This window comes from Tiliqua scincoides, chromosome 4 (genome assembly GCF_035046505.1).
Source record: "Tiliqua scincoides isolate rTilSci1 chromosome 4, rTilSci1.hap2, whole genome shotgun sequence".
NCBI lineage: Eukaryota > Metazoa > Chordata > Lepidosauria > Squamata > Scincidae > Tiliqua > Tiliqua scincoides.
Window position 1 is genome coordinate 26122865 of NC_089824.1, and position 17810 is coordinate 26140674.

The 17810-nt window shown below is 50.7% G+C and overlaps 1 protein-coding gene across 1 annotated transcript; it reads right to left on the reverse strand.

The window, feature by feature from the left end:
• Positions 1-1173: 1173 nt before the first annotated feature.
• Positions 1174-6417, reverse strand: OSR2 (odd-skipped related transciption factor 2). The gene is made up of 3 exons (XM_066625902.1): positions 5711-6417; positions 3331-3430; positions 1174-1356 (listed from the first exon to the last, which is right to left on the reverse strand). The coding sequence occupies exons 1-3, from the start codon at positions 6415-6417 to the stop codon at positions 1174-1176; spliced, it is 990 nt and encodes a 329-aa protein (XP_066481999.1).
• Positions 6418-17810: the final 11393 nt, after the last annotated feature.

Genomic DNA, 17810 nt, shown 5'->3' on the forward strand with positions numbered 1-17810 from the left:
GGTGACCAGATGTCATAACCACAAATTGAACAAGACACCCTACAATGTAGGACATCCATGAAAAATGTAGGACATGACAATATAAAAGTTAAAAACATTCATATATTGATTTCCTGTGGTCAATTTAAGCACAATATTATTTATTATTAAATTTAAAACTGTATTACAAATAGTTTATTAATTACAAGAAAGCTATGTGCTGCATGCAGGGACCCACTCACAGGGAAAAGGAGGACATTTAAGTTCTTTTCAGCACACCTGGATAAAAAAAGAGGACAAGTACTGGAAAAAGAGGACATCCAGTCACCCTATTCTCACTCCTTTCCCATGTATATTTACTGAGAAATGTCCCATAGTGTTCAGTGGTTAGACTTTTTTGAAAACAGTGTTATTTACCTTATTTAGGAATAAACCCATTGTGATCAGTAAAACTTTGAGCCCCAAGCCTATACACGTCTGCTCAGAAGTAAGTCCCATTATAGTCAATGGGCTTACTCCCAGAAAAGTGTGCATAGGATTGCAGCCTTAGGCTGTAAACCTATCTTGCTCACAGGAAACAAACACCCCTATAATGGGTCTTACTCCCAAGTACATAAGACTGCACTCTAACTGTTGAACATGCAGGCCCCTTTATGATCCATTGTGGGGAGGATACGTTTAAAAACAGACTTTGAAATGGAGAATTACAATAAACGTGATTAACCAGCCCTTCAGAAGTTTCCTCTCTTGACTTTTGTTAACAGGATAGGAGAGAAAACTTGACAAGACAAATTATTGACACAAACCAAACGCAGAATGTTTTGAAAGGAAAATGGTTTATTTTGAAATACACTTTTTAAAAGACTTTTTGTCACTCCTAGATTTGTTGTTGTTTACCAATGTGCATTTGGTAAGACAATACGAAGCAAACACATTACACCATGTTCTGTACAGAGCTCTAAAATGAGCTGTGATGTTATTATCTACAAGAGATCAGCCTGCATTTCTCATGGGAGAGAAGGGAGGGCCAATGTCACTTCCACCACCCCCTCCTCACTTCCCTTAGAGGACATAGCTGCAGCTGGGGAGGGAGGCTCAGGCCCTGCTGCGTACATCTGTGCGCAGGCATAAAGGTTTCTCTACAGTTCAAGTCCTTGAGCCAGAGTTAGCTCCCTGTGGAGGTTCTCGGCTGTTCTAGAAGTCCTGTCGCGGGGTGTGGGTTAGACTGTGCCTCCGCAAATCACAGTTTCGCCTGAACACTTTGCCGCACTGCTCACAGTTGTAGGGCTTGATGTCTGTATGGGTGAGAAGGTGAGTTTTCAGGTTACTTCTTTGATTAAAGGTTCTTCCACATGTGGGGCATTTGTGTGGAGATTCCTGTTCAGATTTGAAGCAAGCAAAGGATTAAACCCTTTAGAAACTACCTGGATTATTGAGTTTTTCTTTCAAAGTTCTCGCCTTCCCCTCCTCCCAACCTTTTGGCCTCATTACATCACAGAACAACATATGAAAAAAATAAAAATGAACCTGACACTGCAATCCTAATACACTTTTCTCCTGAAGTTAATCAATGGAAGTGGCTGTCACGTAAAGTTGCAATCTGTATCCATTCACAGGATAGGAATTACTCCTGAGTCAATATACATAGGATTGGGCTGTAGATACATTGACGCAGCTTGATAACGTGGAAGTAAACTGAGTTCAATGGGACTTAATCCTTCATAAACATGTGCAGGCATAGTTTTGGAGTTCAGAGGATTTGGGAAATATCTTAGGACCCCTGCCACCATATTTACTCAGAAGGAAACTCCAACAGTTCATGGAGAGCCAGCCAAGTGTACAGCCCAAGCCTATGTAAACTTACTCAGAAGTTAGTCTCATTTTGTTCAATGAGGCTTACTAGTCAGTGTGTTTAAATGTATAACTGTTGTGGACATAAATTGGAGTTAGATCAGAAAGACCTGGATTCAAATATTTTCTTAACCACAATGCTCACTAGGTACCTTCTGCAAGTCATGTATCTCTTTGCCTACCCTACTTCACAGGGTTGTTGTTTCACTCAAAGGGAATGAACCTATGCATGCTGCTCCAAAATCCTTGGAGGAAGGTTTGCATACAAAATTCATTAAAATACAACTGACTTCCTGGCAAGCATGTTTACTCAGAAGTAAGCTGTCACTAAGATTAGCAGAATTTGCTTCTGTGTAAGGCTGCAATCCTTAAGGCTTGTGGGATGCAGAGACAGGTCATTTAGCTGCAGTGCATATAATATCGTGACACTTTACAGCCTGATCCTGTCAATGTTTAGATGGAAGTTAGTCTCACCGAGTTCCCTGGGACTTACTCCTTAGTAAGTGTGTTTAAGATTAGGCGGCCTTAACTGCATACTGATATCTTCCTGCCAGTCAAGGTCAGTTCTTCCCACTTCATCACATTTCCCCATATCTGGGATCGAGAGAAAAATGTATGCTGCTAATCCCCCTATTTCCCAGGGATACTTGCCTCATCTCCAGCACTGAAAATCTTTGCACAAAGCCTCTCTTCTCAATCTGAGGTTTTTCAAACAGACAACATGTCTCTAATTGAACATTTTATACACTTTTTTCAGAAATGCCAGCCTTATCATTTAATCTTTTGCAGTTATGCAACACACAGGTTTAAAAGAAGCTTTGGAGGCTGAATATGTGTTTATTTACTGGAAACAAAATCCCACTAAATTCAGTGGCACACTCTCAATGAAGTGTGGATAGGATTGCAGCTCAAGCCACCTTTTTCCCCCTCTTTAAAATATATCCCAGGAACTTATATTTCCTTAAAGAAGAACTCAAACTGATTTACATATCCCAAAAAGCATTAGGTGACACAAGGAAAATAATCCAGATTTACACAGTGTCTTCTACATACTGAAATGAGGTGAGAGAGAGAGAGTAGTAGGGAAGGTGTTCAAATTTTAAAACAAAGCAGTGTGTTAAGGTTCCCTACTAAGTAACTAACAACACAATCCATTTCATGTTTATTTAGAAGATTGCCCCATTGTGTCCAACATTCCCTTGCCTTGAGAAGGTCTCCATGACTGCCCACCACCGCCACCACCACCACCACCACCACCACCACCACCGGATGCAGCCTGCACCCTGCTGGCTTCACTGCCTCTGCGCTGGAAAGTGAGCTAAGATTGGGCTGTGCTTATGAGAGAATGTGTCCCACTGAACACGATGGGATGCATTTCTGAATGAGCATGCTTTAGGACTGCACTGCACTACACTGCACACTTTATACCCATATAGAATAAAGCACTGGAACAGAATTAAACTTGAAACAAACTGTCTAAAGTGAGAGATCCCACCTTACCTGCATGTGTAATGTTTTATGAACTGCTAGAGTCCTGGACTGGCAAAATCCTTTCCCACATTCCTGACATTTGAACGGTTTTTCTTTGGAATGGATATACCTGGAAGCCAACACAGGCGTTTGGAATCAGTATCTGTAGACACAGCAAGAGCTATAACAACCAGCAGTCTCTCTGGGTTATGTCTCTGAGAGAAACTGTCCTCAGCAATCCTACACCAATTTCCACCTCCCCATCCTCTTTTCCTAGCTTCCATCTACAGACAGTCATCAGTGTTCTACACTGCCTTTCTCTGCTAACATTCACAGTGCAATTCTACGCTAGTTTATTTGGAAGTAAATCCCACTATGTTTAATGGGGCTTACTCTCAGGTTGCCACCTCAGTGCATAGGTATCTGAAAACTATTGATCTCAGCAGAATTACTTCTGAGTAAGCATGTCTAGAATTGTCCTTGAGGGCTCAATTCTCTATACATACTTACTAGCAGAGCTACTAGAACCTTTCAGAGCGCGATACCATAGTCTTTCGAGACTGAAGGTTGCCAATACAGGAAATACTTACTAGCAAGTAAGCCTCACTGTGCAGAGTGGGACTTACTTCTGTGTAAATATACATAGGTTTGTCATACTCAATCCACAGTTGAGGAAAAATACAAGCCATTTCATGTCCCAATTGATAGCAATAGACATTTGCCCCATAACTATACTGCATAGACCCAGCAGGATCAGACCCCCAGTCTATGACTTTTGGTAGAGGTGGAAAGAATTTGGTCCAGAAATTCTTGGCCCTCCCAAAGAGAGCAAAAGAGGAATTGGTTCATTTACATAGTAACAGACAGGTTGTAGATACTGTTTCCCTGGTGTGTCTGGGACAGAAAAGACCAAACATCCCATCAGAAATATTCTTTGCATGGCAGTCTACTCAATCATCTCCCACCACTTCCGGTCTGATCAACACTTCCTAAATGATAATTTGCTAAACTCCCCCACTTTCTTGCTATCTTTAAAGAGCATGATTTGGCGAAGGGGGGGGGTGTGCTGTTGTGGTCACCAACCCTTGATGGTTAAGATTTAGCCCAGGGCTAAAAAGGAAAGTAAAACTACAGAACAGGAGAAAGTAGCCAAAAGAGAGAGCTCAGAGGGCCCTTAAGGGCTTATTGACTGAATTCAGAATCCCCCTGAGAGAAGGTCTGCAGTCTGGGCTGCTCAGTTGGCAAAGATGAGCGTGGAAGGCAGTTCAGGCTCAGTTCCAAGCCCTCAACCCCCTTGGAGGCAGGGGCCAAATGCCTCCAGTGCTTTCTGATAGTGGAAGGAGTCCTGCTTCAAAAGCAGTCTGTCCCCTTCAGCTCAAGGGTACTTCCACCTAAATGAACCCAACAACAGGACAGTCCCAGGTCCTCCCTTGGAAAGAAATCCTACTATGAGGAGCCATTATTGCGATAATAATAAATGCCTGGCATTTGTGACAGGTGCTTGCCTTACAAAGCACCTTCCTGGATCCCTTTCTTTTGTTCTGTATCCTTATTGTTACCAGCCACCTCTGGCAAGAAAGGCAGCACAGAAATCTTTTAAAACCAGAGGGACACAGTGCAAGCCTGTGTGTCTTTGCTAAGGAGCAACACCAGTGGGGACTTAGGGCCCAAGTCTATGTATGTGTACTCAGAAGTAAGTCCCATTATAGTCAATGGGGCTTATTTCCAGATAAATGTGGATAGGTTATCCACACTTACCTATCCACACTTACCTGGGAATAAGCCCCATTGACTGTAACGGGACTTACTTCTGAGCAGACCTGCATAGGATTGGGCTCTAACTCCCCAGAAATCATGCATCGCTTTGTAGGCACGGTTTCCAAGGCTCTTCCCACATCATCACCGGCCCTGCAAGGTAGGCCTCTATCATTACACGCCGACACTGCAGACCAGAACCTGAGAGCGGGTGCCCTTCCCTAGCTCTGTGGCCTATAGCTCAGCCTCGCTGGCCTCCCTACAACAGGCTGCTTCTTTCCCATTAAGCAGTGGTTTCCAAACTTTTTCGACTGGCGACCTACTGGGCCATTGACTCCCAATTAGGGCTACAATCCTATACATTGCATGGGGCGGTGGATTTTTCATGAGGATTCTGGGTTTCCCCTGCCTGGCTTCTAGGGAGCCAGGGCTCCCAGCAGGGAGGAGCGGTGGTGGGGAGGCAGGTGAGGCAGAGCCTCCCCACTGGTGAGTGTGTAGGTTGTGGGTGCTTGGGCTGCGCTTTTCGAAGGACTCTGCTGAGGAGGCTCTGCCTCACCTGCCTCCCCACCCACTGAAGGACCCTGGCTGCGGCTGGTGGGCTGCCTGGCCCCTTCCCCCCTGGCAGGCAGGCAGGCAGGCAGAGGAAGGCGCCCACCTGTGGTCGCGGAGGTGGTCCTGCCTCCGGAAGGCCTTGTGGCAGATGTCGCAGGTGTAGGGCCGCTCGTCCGTGTGGGTGCGCTCGTGGATGAGCAGGTTGTAGGACTTGGTGAAGTGGCGCCCGCAGAACTTGCAGATGAACTCCTTCTTGGTCTTGGAGGGCAGGCGGCCGCGCGCGGGCTTCCGCTCGGGGGAGAGCTTGCCCAGCGCCGCCACCGCCGCCAGGGGGCCGCCCAGCTTGGCCAGCTCCGCGTGGGCCGCCCCGGGGTGCGCCGCGGCCGCCTTGGGGGGGTCCTCCTGGGTGGCGGCGGCGGCCAGGTTGGCAAAGTCAAAGCGCGGGCGCTCCTTGCGCAGGGCGGGCAGCAGGTGCTTGGGGTGCAGCAGGTGCGTGGCGAAGGGCAGCGCCGCCGCCGCGGGGAAGGGGAAGCGCTCCACCAGCCCCACCTCGCTCAGCGCCGAGCAGCGGCCGATCTCCGCGGGGGCCCCGCCCGCGCCCGTGGCCGCCGCGGTGGCGGCCGCAGCCGCGTAGCAGCCCAGCGTCCAGTGGTTCATGTGCATGGTGTGCACGGCGCTCAGGTGCCCGTAGAGGCCCTGCAGGTGGTCCACGGCCGCCGGGAAGGTGTTCACCGCCTGCAGGAACGAGTAGTTGGTCAGCTGCAGCGAGGGGTGCAGCGGGATGGGCGCCGGCAGGGCCTTGCTCCCCATCCTCCCCGGCCTGGCTGCGCTGCGCGGGCCGCAGGGGGTCCACAGGCGCCTCTTCCTGCCCTGGCTGCAGATGGAGAGCCTGAGGAGACAGCAGCAGAGAGGAGAGCCCGGTTACGCGAGGGATCTGGAAAGGGGAGGGCCTGACTTCAGGAGGGGACATCCTCAGATCCTCCTGAACACCCTGCAGCCCCAGGAGAAGGGTCTGAAGTTACAAAGAGACATGGGCACGCTGAAGGAGGGGGCAGACAGGCGCCCACGTGGCAGCCAGCTGGAGGGTAGCAGTGTTGGCTTCCAGCCATTGGGGGGGGGGAGGTGGGATGGAATCAAAGAGGGAGCCCTTGATGGTGGAATCGCCAGAGAATCCTAGAGTTGGAAGATACCTAAAAGGTCATCCAGTCCAACCCCCTACTTGTAGCAGGAGATCCTCCTAGAGCAAGGGTCTCTAAACTTTTTGGCCAAAAGGCCACATCAAGTATCTGGCATGGTGTCAAAGGGCCCCCCCCCCCAAAAAAAAAAATTTCAATATAAAATTTAAATAAATACATTAGAGATGGGACTTGGATGAATGAATAAACGAATGGACACAAATTTCCAGAATTTGTACAAGCATCAATACACACCATAGAAATAAGGCGCATACTTATATGGACCCCCATTCCCCCACTCCACAAGCACTGCTTGGCGCATGTTTGGTCAACTGTGCGAGAAGTTCTCAGGGGACCAGGGGCTGACCGTGGGTCGGGTAGAGGTGTGCCACGGGCCGCATCTAGCCCCTGGACTGGGATGTGGAGACCCCCGTCCTAGAGTATCTCCAGGAGGTGCTTGTCCAGCCTCTGCTTGAAGATCTCCAGTGAGGAAGAATCCACTTCCTCCCTCGGCAATCCGTTCCACTGTAGAACCGTCCTTACCGCCAGGAATTTTTTTCCTGATGTCATATCAGGCTGGAGGCAGGGAAGCCAGAGGTGGGGTGGCGGTGCAGTGTGGTGGAGGAAAATGGAAAGCTGGAAGGAACCAAGTCCAACACCGATCACCTCCAAGCTAGAGGTGCCTTAGAGTGCAGCCGACCCTACCCACACTGTTGCCATGCCTTTATCGGAGCAGGTGACACCGAACCCTTTGCAGAAGAAAAGCCCTCAAACAGCGACTTAAAATGTGTGTGTGTGTGTGTGTGTGTGTGTGTGTACGATCATGAGGGATAGAAACTTCAAAAAACGAACCACAACAAAAACCCACAACATTGCGATGGTGCTGATTTAATGATGCCCCTTTCTGAATGCCTGTGGAGGGGGAGGGTGACAATTACTCTGTGGTAGAAGTGACTTGGAGCCCAATCCTATGCCTGTCTACTCAGAATAAGCCCCAGTACTGTCAATAGGGTTTACTCCTAGGTAAGCGTAACCCTTTAAAAGCTACAACCCTATCCACGCTTTTCTGGGAGCAAGCCCTACCAAGCACAAGAGGACTTACTTTTGAGTAGACACGCCTAAGATTGTGCGGGGGGGGGGAATCAATATTTTGGGCACGTTCTGCAGAAAAGTGTGGATAGGCTGGTTTGCCTGGCGGAGCTTGCCCATAGTCATCACAGGGGTGTAACTACAGACCACGTACAAGCGGACTTCTGACCTCCGGTCCATCTCGGCTAGCTTCTTAAATGGGTGCCAGGACTTGCACCAGCCTTGGCTGCAACCTTCCACCTGCTTATCGCAGAGTCATCCCCAATGGACGCCTGGTGAGCCTGGGTGGGAAATGGGAGGCTCTAAGAACTCAGAGTTGAAATCCTGAGCTCTGTTAAGGAATTAGCGCCCCTTCGCTGACAGTCTTCAGTCCTCCAGGCGGGGGTCTGGGGAAAAAGAACCAAATAGTGACAGAAGCAGGAGGAGCGATCCAGTTATCCCTCTCTGTGCCTGGGGAAAAACGTTAACTCATTTCCACCCAGCCTGCACTTGTACATATTTTACCACTGCTGTGTATGCGCAACATTGGGCAGAAATGGCTTTTAAAGCTAAATGCTGCCCCTTAAAATAACCTTGACCATCCAGCCACCAGGGAAAAGCCCCATCCCTGAAAGTCCAAGCTGGACTCGCTTCCACTTGGTTTATTCTGCACGGAACACGCATACGATGTACCCTGTTGGAATCCAGCTACTCTGGTTAACTATCAAAGAGCCCAATCCTATGCATGTCTACTCAAAAGTAAATCCCATTATAGCCAATGGGGTTTACCCCCAGGAAACGGGAGGGTTGTAGCCAAAGTCAGGAGTGCAGCCTGAAGCAGTGGCGTAGCTCGAGGGGGTGCAAAGCACGAAGCGATTCGCCACATTTTTGCTCCCCCGCCCGGAATGGCTCTTAAGGGGAGGAGGGGAAGAGGGGAGGAGGGGAGAAGCCGCTTGCACGCTGCGGGGAGGCTCCCTGCAAAACTTAGTGCTTTGCACCCACTCTACCTACGCCATTGATCTGGGGCACGATTCCTCAGAGGCAAGTGTCTGTTTATTCAGAAATAAAGAAGAGCCCTATCCTATGTATTCAGAAATGTCCCATTACAGTTAATGGTGCTTACTCCCAGGAAAGTGTGGATAGGATTGCGCTGTCAGTCCCTCGGTGCTTTTGCTTCAGCGGAGGATCATGGATTGCGTTCCAGCGAAGATGGAATAAAAACTGGCGCGTGTTCTCTAGAACTCTGAACGCGTGTCCGTTTTTATGCTCTCTTCGGCAGAACTGGAGTTCAGGCCTTCTCTGCCCCTCGGAAGTTGTACCGACAACGCGGTTTACAGCCCAATCCTATGCGTGTCTACTCAGAGATAATTCCCATTATAGTCAATGGGGCTTACTCATAGGTAAGTGTGGCTAGGATTGCAGCTTACAGCCCAATCCTGTCCACACTTGCCCCATGGGGCTTACTTCTGAGTAGACATGGATAAGATTGGGCTGTTACTTGCCTGTCAGTGCCTGGAGAGGGTTTCATGCAGCTCTTGAGAGGCCACGATTCTAGACCCCCAAGAGAGAAAATCGCCTGGAACTGAACGGAATGTCCTCATTCCTCTGAGTTCCATTTACTTCGGAGTAACTGCACCGAGGATCGCAGCCTGGGCCTCGAAGTCGGTAGCTTACCGGGAGATTGACGTCGATCCCTTAACAGCGACGGAAGGCCTTGCAAGCAGGCTGCGTGGCGCCTCTCTCAGGGCACAAGCCTTCGCGTGTCTGCTTAGAAGCAAGTCCCTTTGTGTCCAATGGGCCTTACTCCCAGGAACGTGTGTATAGGATTGTCGCCTGGAACGGAAAAAATCTGCCTACCCCCTTCCACTGCTAGCTTTTATAGGTGCCCTGATGGTCCCAAGGCCTCGCTGAGGGTTTCAGAGGTGCGCGATCCTTGAAGCCCCTTACACGAAATCAAGTGGCAGGCAGGTGGGGCGCCAAGGTTCGCTCTCTCCCCCCCCCCCCCCAGGGGAAGCCGAGCCTGCCTCGGTCCCTGGGAAGCGCCTCTCTACGTTCGGGGCCGACACGCGAAGATCGGGGCGAGGGAGGCTTCCAAAGAACGGCCCTGGCTGGGCCCAAGGTTACTGGCCGCGAGTTCACTGCGGAGGCCCAAGGCTGGAGGGGGGCCGTCGGAGGCGGGTGACCCGTGGTCAGGGCTGCTGCTGCTGCTCTGGGACTGGCAGCAGCGTGGCCCGCTCTCCCCTCCGTCCCGGTGTGCTTATTTTCCTTCCTTCAGCCACAACTCATTCATCAAGGGAACTGAAGGGGAGCGAGCCCTTCTCCCGCCCCTCCCAGCGTGGCAGGTCCTCCCGGGGTCCACTTTCCCTCCAGATCCCTTCCAGCTGGTCGAGGCCCGACGCCACCCAGGAGGGGAAGGCAGGACAGCAAGCGACCCTCCCCCGCCCACTGAGCGGGCCTGTGCAGGGGCACAGGGACCCCCCACCCTGCCAGCTCCCACCACGGTCCAGCTGAACCCTCCCCCTCGCCCAGGGCTTGGAGTCTTCTCCCCCGTGGGAACCAGCACAGCCACCCCACCCCCTCCCCCACTGGGATTCGCTCGAAGGCCCCGCGGTAATGTCGGTTCCGCTTCGGTTTCCTGCAGCTCCCGTGAAGGATTTCGGAGCCAGACCAGAAACAGGCCAAGGAAAGTCTCCCGCTTGGCTCCCACGCCTCTGGGTCAGGGCTCCCACGTGGGTGTCGAGCCTCCAGGTGGGCCTCCAATGAAGGGGCCCGATCCAGCAGCAGGAGTTCCATCTGGGGCAGCGGGGGGGGGGGAGAAAGGTGGCCAGGAGGTGCCTTAATAACGCCCCCAGCAGCACCCACATATGCGCCCATCCCACTCCGAAGGGGCATGTGACCCTTCTTATTTTCCCCACTCCAGCACAGTCGTTCTGTGGCTCCGGTGGTCGGGATCTTCCCCGCTCCACATTTGGAACCTCTTTTCAGAGTTTGGGGGGGGCGGGGAATGTAATACTTGGAGGGGGAAAAATAAAACTAGAGAAGGACTAAAATCCAATGGAGAGTTGCGTTTCCAAAGCTGCTGGGACAGCCACATCTGTTCCTCTCCCTCCCTCGCACACATAAAATCCAAAATGCTCTTTCCTAATGGATCCCGGGGTACCTTCTCCATTAATCCCGCTGAAAGGCACTCACACGAGATCAAGCTGCGCTGGAACATGCGCTAAGTGGATCAGGAATGGCTACTGCTTCTGTTTCCACCAGTGAGGATTAGAATCTATTTAACCAAAGCAGGAACATGCGGTGGGTGGAGAGGCAGGTGAGGCAGAGCCTCCCCGCCGGAGTCCGTCGAAAGACCCCGCCACCGTGAGAGGTGCGCGAGTACTCTCAACCCACGCGCATTGCGTGGTCTCGTGTGAGTGCCTTTCAGCACTGCGCGTGGGTTGAGAGTGCTCGCGCACCTCCCACGGTGGCGGCGCTTTTCGAAGGACTCCAACGGGGAGGCTCTGCCTCACCTGTCTCCCCACCCATCGCACGTCGCTGAACCAAACGCAGATTGGGGGGGGGAATACTTTAGAACGAATCCACGGGTGGGTTATTTTAAAAACAAACAAACCCCTCTAATGGAATCCATAAAACCCAGACCCCGAAGATTTCTCCCTAAATTCAATTAGGATCCAGTACTTTGGGACGCGAAGGTTTTCAGAGAGCTCTTCACAATCGCAGCTCCAGGCCCCAGAATGGAACCCTTTCCAAAGGAGGGTTGGGAGGTCAAGAGAGCAGGGATAGAGGGTTTGGCGTCGCCGGATCCAAGCACCTTGTGCTCGGAGGCTTCTCGCTTTAGTGTGTGGGGGGGGGGGGCTTCGAAATCAAGGCTTCCTGGCCTGTGGTCTGCGATCCAAGTGTGCAGGGAAGGAGATAATGAGAGGTGTGTGACAGTCAGAGGGTTTCACTCAGTTCATTCAACCGAAACTATAAACTCCAGTCGCCATTCAACTTTCCCACCACTCATCACTTTCCCTTAAAAAAAAAAATCAACAACATGGAGTCCCCACCTCTCTCTCTCTCTCTCTCTCTCACACACACACACACACACACACACACAAAATTAGGACTCGTGATTGGGGGGGGAATGGATGACGAGAGTTCTTAAATTCGATGTTAATCGTGGATTTTGTTGCCTTCCCTGCTGAAGTTTCAATTATATCAGGGTCAGGCGGTTTCCCACCTCAGGGGAGGGTCCTTCCCAAACGATGACAAGGGAGCCCAGTGAATCTGGAACAGATTTTCGGATTTCTGCAAAACCCCAAGCCTTGTGGTCTCCCTGCAAGCCTCAGTCGTTCAGGAAAGAGAAAATGGATCGCCTTCTTGACAAAAACGGGGAATTCTTTTCCCCCAGGAGATCAAGGCCCGTTTCCAGCATGAATGAGCTATTTTTAGAAGCCCCAGTTTTGCATTCAGATAAGTCCAAGACATATCATCAGAGCCCTGGACCCACGTTATTCCTGCTGGCCAGCTCTCCCGCATTTCTCCCCCAAACACTCTTAAGTCCTTGAAAATGTATATGACATCAATATCAGTTCCACAGATTGCAGGATCGGCCCCCCCCCCACACCTAGCTTGCTTTACAAATGCCTCCCCCATAGCAGATCCTAAAGCCCACGTACTGGGAAGTCAGGCCCTGTGATTCCAGTTGAATTTGTCCCAATATTTCGGCACAGCTCCACAGATTAAAGTGAATCTCAGGAAAATCAAGGAAAGTCACTTTCAAAGCTAAACCCTTTTCAAGAGTAGGTGAATGAGATAGAAATATTTGGCCGTTCAGTTGAAAATGGTGACACTGACACCCATTTACAAGTCATTTTTTTAATTAACCCAATTGTATAACAAGGCTTTTTTTTAATATACTAACGATTCGTTTTCATTTCTCATTAGGATTAATTAGGAATCGAGCAAAAATTTTCTGTTCTATTTTTCCTTTGGTGCCAAGATAGTTTGTTATATTTTTTTTCTTTGATGTCTCTGATTTATAAACAGAAACAGACTTCAAGTCTTTCCTTATCAGCAGAAAGTCAACCCTTATCACGTTTACTTGGAAGAAAATCGCGTGTGTTTCATGGGCTTACTCCCTAGCAAATGACTGCTGTTTTAGGACACCTTTTAGCCACCTGCGTGGAAGGAGAAGGGGCCTATTCTGCTTACTCGCCGAGGACAACATAGTTACAACCGGCTCCTACAAAGCCTGTTGAAAAGTGTTTCTCCCTCCATGGGATTTATTGCTGCCCAGATTTATTTAATTCGGAGTAAGAGCATAAAGCGTTCGGGAAGCGTCCGTGCAGTATTCAGTAACACAATCCTGTTTAGGAAATGGAGGGGAAAACTATAAAACACAATGCCAAGACGGGGGAATTTGGGGAGAAGACGCAACAGAGTTGTAGTCAATATGTATAATTGTACGTACACAGTCTACGTGCATTTCGTTCCTTCTCTGCTGGGCGTGTGACTCTACAGTACTTCGCAGAATCTTTCAGAAATATTGTTTCTGAAATATGCAACACCCCCCCCCCCCCACTATACAGCTACCTCTTTCTTTTTTCTGTGGCTGGAGAAGGGACTTGGAAAACCGACCCCAAGCCAGGGGTGCTGCTCTCTGATCGGGATGGGAAGCTGAGAGCCGAACCTCCCACGCCTGGTGGGTCCATTGCAATCAATTGAACTGCATAAAGTAAATATACTTAAGTGCCAAACTCCAGAACCCGAAAAGGGGGGGGGGGGAGAGAGAAGCCAGGCTTTTCCTTTGAGAGCCTCCTAGTAGTCCGGGAGCGAATGAAACGCGGATGTTATGGAGACACCAGCTCGCTTCCCTTTCCATTCCGGGTCCCTAATTCAATTAAGGCCAGTGTCTCCAGAACCAGGTTCTCCCCGGGATGTGATCTCTGGCTGACGCTGCCCGCCCTTCCGAGCGCTTGAGATGGCCAAGACTTGACGGCAGGGGCAGTGGCCTGGGCTTTGATGGGAGAGGGGAAGCACCTCCGACTGCTGAGGCTGGGGGCCAACCCTAAGACGACCCTCGCCCATCAGGCGCTGTTTGGAGAGGAAGAGTTGTGTGTGTGTGGTGGGGTTCTCATTCCCAGATCGCGGTTTTTTGCATGCGTGTGTTCCCCAAACCGAGCCCTTGAACTTGCTCCGGTGTTCCCAAAGGGATCTCCTACTGGTAGTATAAATCAAGTCAAGGAAAGGGCAAAGTCTTTTACTCAAGATTTATGGAACGAGCAAGAGGACAAGCACGGCTCCTGCTACACGCAACCTTGCTAGGGGGCTGGAAAGGCCACTACTCACGGGACCCCCACGAAGTGCTCTGGCGTGGGCTGGACACAGCAGGGCTTGCGTGTACCGAAGGAATCAAGCCACCGTCCCCGTGTGAACGGCGCAGATTCAAACCGAAAGTAAAGCAGCTCGAGCTGGACCAACAAAGCGGCACGCGGGGCATGCTTGGGTCGCCTGGCAGGTTTATCTGGCAGCACGTCTGCCTAGATTGGGGGGGGGTCCCCCCAGGGAAGACTGCAGAGGAACGCAGTTTTAAGCCTTCATTTCAGCCCGTGCATTGGCCCTATGCGCAAGGAAGAGCGCATAGAAACCAGGAGAAACCAGGTCTGGACAGTGGCGTAGCTGGAGGGAGGCGAAGCAGTAAGTTTTGCAGGGAGCCTCACCGCGGCGTGCAAGCGGCCTCTCCCCCTCTCCTTCGGAGCCATTCCGGGTGGGGGGAGCAAAACAGAGGCGGTGTCTGAGTTACAATGGCCAGGGGCTCAGATTTCGTTGCAGTCCGGAGTTCTCTGTGGCCGGCCCTGTAACGTCAGGACGGGTCTTTCTTCCAACCCCTCCACCCCCTACTGTACACCCAGGGCACCCTCCGTAGTAGCTCAGGCGAGTGTGAAAGAGGCTCTACTCACCTCCCGCTGGCCACCGTCCCCCGACGGGCCTGGCAAGACCAAGTTCTCCCCGCTCTCCTAGCGCCTTGGCCGAGTCATTAGATCCACGCGGAAGAGGCGGAGGAGAGCCCAGCGCGGCTCAGCACAGGCGAGTCCCGGGCGCTGCTTGCATGTTGCTGGAGGCGCCTCGGCGGGCGGGCGGCCCCCTCCTGTTCCCGCTGCTCGGAGGCGAGTAAGTCCCGGCCGGCTGGGGCGACCCTGCCTAGACCTTCCCGGAGCCTCTCGCTCTCGACTCCTGCGAAGCTGGAGGCGAGTCTAGAACTCCCCCTCCCGGGTCCATCACATTTCAGCAGCTCCAGTGGCGTGGAGAGCAGTCCCCGCCCCGAGCCGCAACTATTCGAACGCTCACAGCGCCAGCGTTCTAAACACGCCCACTCCCCAACGCTCCAGAGGCTGCGAAGTGGCGAGCCCGCCCCGAAGCCCCGCCCCGCCCCGCCCCGCCCCTCCCCTCCCCGCGCTCTGTTTACTTGTGTTTGGATAGCAACTGGGCTTTCAAGGGGCTGCCGCTTCCCCGATCGTTACCTAAGGTGACTTCTCCCTCCGAGGAGACACGGGCCGCGCAGGAGTCCGCTCGGCTTCTGGCCCCTGGCCGCAGCCAGCCGCGGGGACTCGGACCGAGCCCCGAACTGCAGCGTGCCGGGGCGGGCATCAAGTCACGCACTTGCCGCGAGACCTTTTCAGCCTCTCGGGTGGGACGCGGCCAGAGACAGTCCAGAGTGTCCAGACTTGCTCCAGTTATCCGGCGATGTCTGTCTCTGTGTGTTCCTCCCCCTCTGTTTGTTAGACTGCAAACTCTGGGGAAGGACCGTATTTTGAAGTGTGCCTATAAGTTACACCCACGACTACTGTATTCAGCATTATTTACGCCAGGGACTAGTCTCGACTAAGTCTCTACTAATAAATATTATCATTTACGCTATGGATAAGTCTCTACTAATACTACTACTAATAATAATTATTTACACCATGGATAAATCTCTGTTCTCTACTAATACTACTAATATTATTATTTACGCCAGGGATGAATCTCTACTAATACTACTACTACTATTATTATTATTTACACCAGGGATAAGTCTCTACTAATACTATTAATATTATTATTATTATTTACACCAAGGATAAGTCTCTACTCAATCTCTACTAATATTATTATTATTATTATTATTATTATTATTATTATTATTATTATTATTACACCAAGGATAAGTCTCTACGCAGTCTATACTAATACAAGGATAAGGCTCGACCTGTTCTTCGAGCTAAAACAATTTTGTTCCTCCTGAAACAGGTGAATCCAAAAGACACTTTCCGCGGGGTAGTATCTACTACATCTCACTGCACAAAAGTCATTTTTAAAAAATCCTTGTGTCTAACAGAACAGGACAGAAAAGTCTCTGCTGTGCTCATCAGCGACTCCCTTATTTTTTTTTTAATTGTATTATTTATTGGAACGTTGCACGTTTCAGCATGTAGATAAACCTACCTGAATGACTACTTCTTTCTCCATTTCTAGTTAAGGATGTGTTTTATTTTTTATTTTTTTCGGTTCTTATCCCAAGTGACCAATCAAAGGTTGTTTAACTTGAGCCCCTGGATAAACAGAAACATCTTACTGTCCGTGGTTAAGTTGCGGTCGGGCTGCTTTTTCCTGCGTGCTAGGGGTATTCCAGCCGAATATTTGTTAACTACTCATTAATGGAGCGGAGTGTAGCGACGGGGAGGAGGTTGATTGAGCCTCCCAGGCAGCAGTTTCCAGGACGAGCTCCCTGAGACTTAAAACAAGCCATCTGGCGAAATGACGTTGAAAGGCGTGTGCGTCCCGTCCCCCCTCGCCTCCCCCCTCCCAGTATCGGGGTCAAGATCGCACTGGTTGAGATCCTTGGGGGGGGGGAAGTATGAGGGAGACTGAGGAAAATGTGAAAGTAGTTGGGATTCCTAGGATGAGCGTGGAACAAAGAAGGTAAACAAGCAGGTCAGTAACACAAACGTCGAAAGCTGGAGAGACCAGAGTCAGAGCAGGAGAGAAGCCGGAGCCCCTTGTTGGATCAAGAGTGGGTCGCCCCTGGAACGAAGCAGTCCCGTTGGGCATATTAGGAAGCAGTTCCCGTAATACGTGTAGTATTTTTTTACCACCACGCCATCCCCCCAGAAAAGGAAAGACAATATGATGTGACGTTAAGAATGGAAATTCCCAGCCTGATAGGAAGCGCCTGCTGGAAGCTGGACAGGACAGTGCTGGTGATGTCCAAAGCGGGCTAACAGAAGACCCCATATTGCTGCGCTTCGGAGCCAAGGACGCAGCGATGAGATTTCTTGTCCTCAAGCCCCACTTCGGTCCTAAACGCCTTCACGTGGCATACCTAAGCATATTTGGGGGGGGGTGTTAAGGGCTACTGAAATCAATGGAGTTGGTTTTAAAGTAAGGCTGGACTTCAAAGAGCCTTTCTTGGAAGTAAGTGTTTCATTGAGAACAAAGGGGCTTACTTGCTAGTAAATGTGACTAGGCTCAGGCGATTGTAGGATTCGGGATTGTAGGATTTAGTTGCAATACACACTCTTCTGGGAGTAATTCCCACTGAAGTCAATCGGACTTACTTCTGAGTAGAACATGCATCAACGTTCTTCTTCCCCCAAGGATTGACCTCAGGGCCCCAACGCTGAATGGAGGACGCAACGGAGAGGTGACTCCGTGTCTTCGTCCTTGCTAACACGGGTGTTGCTGCCAGCTCCCCACCCCCACAGAGCTTCCTGCCTTTACAACGGGTGTGAGGCCATCGCTGCAACCTGTTGGCTCGCAACGAAGAAGATGATCTAACGAGAATTCCCCACCTGCCACATCTTTGAAACATCTGGTCACCCCCCCTCTCATGCTTCTAATGCTGAGAACGAAATTAAATGGCAGCCAATATTTAAAATTTTTACACTTGAACAGAAAAAGGATTTTCAGTGATGCTCCTTTTCAAAGCGTTTC